Source organism: Gekko japonicus, unplaced genomic scaffold, assembly GCF_001447785.1.
Source record: "Gekko japonicus isolate JY-2015 unplaced genomic scaffold, Gekko_japonicus_V1.1 scaffold210, whole genome shotgun sequence".
NCBI classification, from domain to species: Eukaryota; Metazoa; Chordata; class Lepidosauria; order Squamata; family Gekkonidae; genus Gekko; species Gekko japonicus.
The window spans coordinates 1440646-1446374 of record NW_015168658.1 but is presented as its reverse complement, the minus strand read 5'-3'; the positions used below and the strand labels follow the sequence as shown (position 1 = coordinate 1446374).

At 52.2% G+C, this 5729-nt stretch overlaps 1 protein-coding gene across 1 annotated transcript in view; it reads right to left on the bottom strand.

The window, feature by feature from the left end:
* The window catches only part of MASP1 (mannan-binding lectin serine peptidase 1 (C4/C2 activating component of Ra-reactive factor)), a 114499-nt gene extending 110374 nt beyond the window's left edge, over positions 1 to 4125 (bottom strand). The window contains exon 1 of the mRNA XM_015415239.1: positions 4056 to 4125. Coding sequence (XP_015270725.1) covers positions 4056 to 4060 — 5 coding nt within the window. The 5' untranslated portion in view covers positions 4061 to 4125. The remainder of the gene's footprint in view (positions 1 to 4055) is intronic.
* Between the last annotated feature and the right edge of the window lie 1604 nt (positions 4126 to 5729).

Sequence of the window (5729 nt, the reverse complement as noted above, 5' to 3'; positions counted from 1 at the left end):
AGCATATGCCACACCCCCTGACATCACCAGAAGTGTGTCATAAGGCCACACACCCCGCCCCCAACAGTCCCGGCCGCCGCCACCAGCCTTGGAGCTCCACTGCCGAGCCCCATGAGGTGCCCGGCGGTGGACCTGCAAGGCCGGCGGGAGTGCAAGGAAGCCCTGCAAAGGCCCTCCCTGGCCCCAGGCAGGCAGGGGTGGGGAGAGGCAGGGAGGAAGCAACTTACCCTCCCTCTTCTCCTGCCTCCTCCTGGCTGAATGAGGGCCGGAAGAGGGGCGGCCGGAAGCAGGGGGCGGGGCTTTGTCATGTGCCCCGCCCCCCGTACCTCACCCGGGGGAACTGCGATCCCCTTGATCCCCCCCGAAATGACCTCTGATAATGCTATAGACTCCACCCTCTGAAGCAGTCATTTTTCTACAAAGGATCTCCGCAGGAGATCAGTCGCAATTCTGGGAGACCTCCAGGTCTCGCCTGGGAGCTGGCAACCTTGGACACACGTGGAGTTTCCCTACGTGGACCTGCCTCTCTTTTTCCCCCTGGCAGGGCTGGCAGAGATCCAACAGGTGAAGTTCTCCTGCCGTGAAGTCACAGTGCCGGCCAAAAGACACCTCTTGGATTTCTTGTCAACACAGAACCTCCGTCAGGAAACAGGAGAATCCTTTCGGCAGGAGGATGAACTTTATACAGCCCAGGAGGCCGTCGGTCTATTCCGTGTGTACCTTATTTTGCAGGGGAAGTGAGAGGAATCGAGGGTGCAGGTTGGGTTGCCAGCTATGGGTTGGGGAATTCCTGGAGACTTTGGGGGTGGAGCCTGAAAAAGGCGGGGTTTGGGGGAAGGGAGGGATGCCATAGAGTAGGGGTGTCAAATGTGGCCTGGGGGGCGGATCAGGCCCCCGGAGGGCTTCCGTCAGGCCCCCAGAGTGGAACTGGCCATCTCCTGCTTCCAGTTCTGCCGCTGCTGCCGCATCATCGCTTGCTTCGCCACTCTCTGAATCGCTCAGCCATTTCATGTTCTAACCTGGGTCCTAGGCTCAGAACTCTGAACAGGGGTCATTTCCTGCAGGAGCGCACAGGAGTGGAGCTCCAGCAGTAAAGAGCCCAGGGGGCGGGCACATGCAACAAGCCCCACCCCCTGCTCCCAGCAGCCCTCAGTCAGAGCAAGAAGCAGCCAGGTAAGTTGCAGAGCCCCCCCCCCGGTACAAAACAGTCCAGTGGTACCTTTAAGACCAAGTTTTATTCAGGTATAAGCTCTCCCTCCTCTGCGAGGACAGATCTGCACGTTCCCCACCCCCAATTGCTAGCAATCCAAAACGGTCCAGTGGCACCTTTGAGACCAAGTTTTATTCAGGTACAAGCTCTCCCTCCTCTGTGAGGACAGATCTGCACATCCCCCCCCCCGAATAGCTAGCACTTAGCCCCACTGGTGGACCTCCTGATGGCACTGGTATTTCTGGCCACTGTGTGATACAGAAGGTTGAACTGGATGGGCCTTTGGCCTGATCCAACATTGGCGTCTCTTATGTTCTTATAGCAATCCAAAACAGTCCAGTGGCACCTTTAAGACCAAGTTTTATTCAGGTACGAACTCTCCTTCCTCTGTGCGGACAGATCTGTACGTCCCTCCCCCCCAATAGCTAGCAATCCAAAACAGTCCAGTGGAGCCTGAGCGGTGGGTGTTGCCTTCTGACACACTTCCGGTGATGTCAGGGGGTGTGGCATATGCAAATGAGTTATGCTAATGAGTTATGCTAATGAGCTCCTGCTTCTCTTTGTCTACGAAATGGCCCCTGACTCTGATCATGAGGTTTCTGTGGTGAACATCAATAAATCCAAAGTAGCTTACAGAGCTAATGTTTCGAGCATGCTTTTTATTTTAAGTAAAAAAAACCCCCTTTGTGTTTGTGTCCTTTATAAAGTCTATGTCTCCGCTCCCTGGCATTACATTTTATGACACACGTGGCCCGGCCCGACCCGACAAGATCGCATTTATGTCAGATCTGGCCCTCATAACAAATGAGTTCGACACCCCTGACATAGAGTCCACCTTCCGTAGTCCCGCCACGACCTGAAGGTTGGCAACTCTAAGTGTGGGTTGATCCATGAAGTTCCTTTCCCTGCACACTGATTGAAACATATGTGCAGAATGCTTTGCAGAAGGACTGCTAGATCCAGTCATTCAGGCCGGCTCCAGATCACTCCTCTTCAACGGCTTCTAGCGGAGGAGTCTGTCAGAGTCGCTCGTTTTTTGTCATTTCTCTTTTAGGCGGCCTTTAGAAATGCGTGGGCTTGGTGGTTCCGTAAATAAGATGGAATCCTACGTACCCACGTGGAGAGCAAGCAGCCTCTCCTGAACGTGGTGCCCTGCGTGGACCGCTCCTGTGGCCGCCACAGATTGAACACCGGCAGCCAATGGAGAAAAGCATTTTGGATTCTCTGCCGCAGGAGTCACGCGAGGCGGACTCTTCCCGAATGCCAGCCGGCTGCGTTGCGCGGGGAGACGCATCGCTACACGTGCCCACGCTGCCGCCAACCAGTCTTCCCTGTAAGCTGAGTGAGTGTGAGCTAGCTCACAGGGGTTTTTTTCAGCCTCCGGCTCACGCATTTTCGTCTTCGCTCAGGAAGGAGAGCTCCGGAGCAAGATAATTGATGCGGCAGCCAAATCGCTCGCTCACAACTTTAATGCCACAAGCTCACAAAGTGGAATTTTTGCTCACGAGACTCCACAGCTTAGAGGGAACATTGATGCCAACCCCCAGGTGCTGCCTAGAGAACTCCCAGTATTACAACTGAACCCCAGACAGAGATCACATAAGAGATGGGAGGGGCCGTACATGGGTTGCCAACCTCCCACTATTACGATTAAACTCCACTGGAAGAAATGGCTGCTTTGGAGGGTGGACTCTGTGACACTGTACCCCACTGACGTCCCTTTGCCCCCCAGGTTCCATCCCCAAATCTCCAGGAACTCTTGTAAGTGACGGAGCATTAGAACAAAGTCTGAGTCCTGTGGCACCTTTAAGAACAATGAAGTTTAATTCTGGTGTCCATGCACATTTCTTCAGATCGCATTGACTCGTGAAAGCCTATACCCTCGAAAACTTGGTGGTCTTTAAGGTGCCACCGTTCATATAGTTGCAGGAGGGGAGCTGTGTTGCTCTGCAAGAGAAGAACTAGATTCAAGTCCAGGAGTTCGAGACCCGAGTGCCGCATGACGGAGTGAGCTCCCGTCTCTGGCCCCAGCTCCTGCCAACCGAGCAGTTCGAAAGCAAGAAACTGCAAGTTGATAAGGAGGTGGGAAGGCACCAGCGTTCCGTGCGCCTTGGCATTTAGTCATGCCGGCCACATGACCACAGAGAAGTCTTCGGACAGCGCTGGCTGTTCGGCTTGGAAACGGAGATGAGCACCGCCCCCTAGAGTTGAATTCGACTGGCTTTCGGGCAAGGGCAACCTTTACTCCAGAGCTTTGACTATCGAAAGCTCACGCCCCCCCAAACCTCGTTTGTCTCTAAGGTGCTACTGGACTCAATTCTGGCCGATCCCCAGATGAAAACGACCATTAGACTCAGACAAGTCAAAGCCATGCTGACTTGAAACCGCACTCCCCTTAAAACCGGCTCTGGACCCCCTTCCCCTCTTCACACAAACCAAGGGGCGAAATTTCCGAGGAGAAAAAGCCTGCCCAGTTGCCACTGGCAAAAATCAGTGTTCCCTCTAAGCTGAGTTAGTGTGAGCTAGCTCACAGTTCTTTAGCCTCCAACTCACACATTTGTGTCTTCGCTCAGGAAGGATGGCTCCGGGGCAAACTAAGTTATGCAGTAGCCAAATCGCGCGCTCACAACTTTAATGCCAGGAGCTCACCAAGTAGAATTGTTGCTCACAGGTCTCCACAGATTAGAGGGAGCATCGATCAGGATCGGAACAAAACCTCTCCCTTCCTTTCCCGTCCTTGTGCAAACATGCTCCAAGGGGGAGGAGGGGGAGGGGGTGTACCCTTGCCACGACCCTTCACGACAATCCCCTCCTCCCCAAACCAAAAAACCCCACACAAACTCACCTCATTTTCCCCCTCTGTAGGTTCCACTGCTCTGTGGGGAATTCTGATCCCCTGGGAGAGTATTGCAAAGCTTGCAGAGTCTGTTGGTTTCTGCTGTTCCAAACCCTTCAGCTGTCCGGCTTATCTTTGCGGGGAGATTTGTGTGTGAAAGAGAGCAAGAGAGACACTGTGTGTGTGTGTGAGAGAGAGAGAGGCAGTGTGTGTGTGCGCGTCTGGGGTTCTCTGGCATTCCCCATGCAGGTCACGCCTTCCTCTTCTTGCAATAGTCTCTCCCCCCCCCTCCAACTCCATGCACACATTCACAAGCGTGCCAGGGCCGAACCTATACCTTTCCTCGCAGCCAGCTTGCTGAAGCCACCCCACTGCTTCTGACAAAGACGTTTCAATCGCCGCAGAAGCTGCTGCAAGTCCGGGACCGGCCTTCCAAAAAACCACGCACAGTTGTCTGTTGTCAAAATCCACCCCCTGAGGCTGTTTTGCCAGATGGCTTTTCTTAAAAAAAAAATTAAAAATATGTAGCCGTTGTTTCACAACAGGGAACGAAGAAGCAAAAAGGAGAGGCTTCGATGGGACGCTGCCCCGGAATCTGGACAGTCCTCTCCCTTGAAAAGGGGGACTGGTCAAGGCCCCCCGAAGAACATCTGTTTTGCGGACACGTCTGCGTGCCAGTTTTTAAGAAGGTGAAGCAACCCGAGCGGCAGTGTTAGGGGAGTCTAGTAAGAAATAAATATACACTGCAAAAACCTTTAAACAAACTAATGTGTTCTGTTTATGGTCATCCTTTCGTAAAGTGCCTAGTGTATCATTATTTCATCACTATGCAGCTTTGAGAATGACAGGAGCCCGCCCTCCATGAATGTTCGCTGCACAATGTGGTAAGAAAACCTTTGAAGCCAAGAGCTATTAGTAATATTGTATAATTTTTATACTTATAAAGTATGTCTTTTAAATAGTCATGGCTCAAGTGGTTAAGACGCTGAACTGCAGGCTGTGGAAGATCAGTAGTTCAGCAGTTCGAGACCCAAGTTGCCACATGATGGAGTGAGCTCCCATCTCTAGTTCCAGCTCCTGCCAACCTGGCAGTTCGAAAGCAAGAAATTGCAAGTAGATAAATAGGTACCACTTCGGTGGGAAGGGAACAGCGTTCCGTGCGCCTTGGTGTTTAGTCATGCCGGCCACATGACCATGGAAACGTCTTCGGACAGCGCTGGCTCTTCGGCTTTGAAACGGAGATGAACACCGCAACCCTAGAGTCGGATTTGACTGGCTTTCGAGCAAGGGAACCTTTACTAGGACCAGCAAAAAGCATCCATACAACTATTAAGAAGGCTGTCCCCCTTTTTTGAAGACTTCATGCAAGGAAGCGGGCTTATAAATCTAGAAACTCCCGTTGGGGCTTGACTTTTAAAACACTGATGCAAAATTGTCGGGTAGTTATCCATCTGTATGTACTGAATGTTATTGCTTATTGAATGTAATGAATATTTATACCTGACTAGGATGAAATAATGATACACTATTGTTGTTGTTCAGTCGCACAGTCGAGTCAGACTCTTCGCGACCCCATGGACCAGATCACGCCAGGCCTTCCGGTCTTCCGCCATCCTCTGAAGTTTGCTCAATTTCATGTTTGTTGCATCGATGACACTGTCTACCCATCTCATCCTTTGCCGT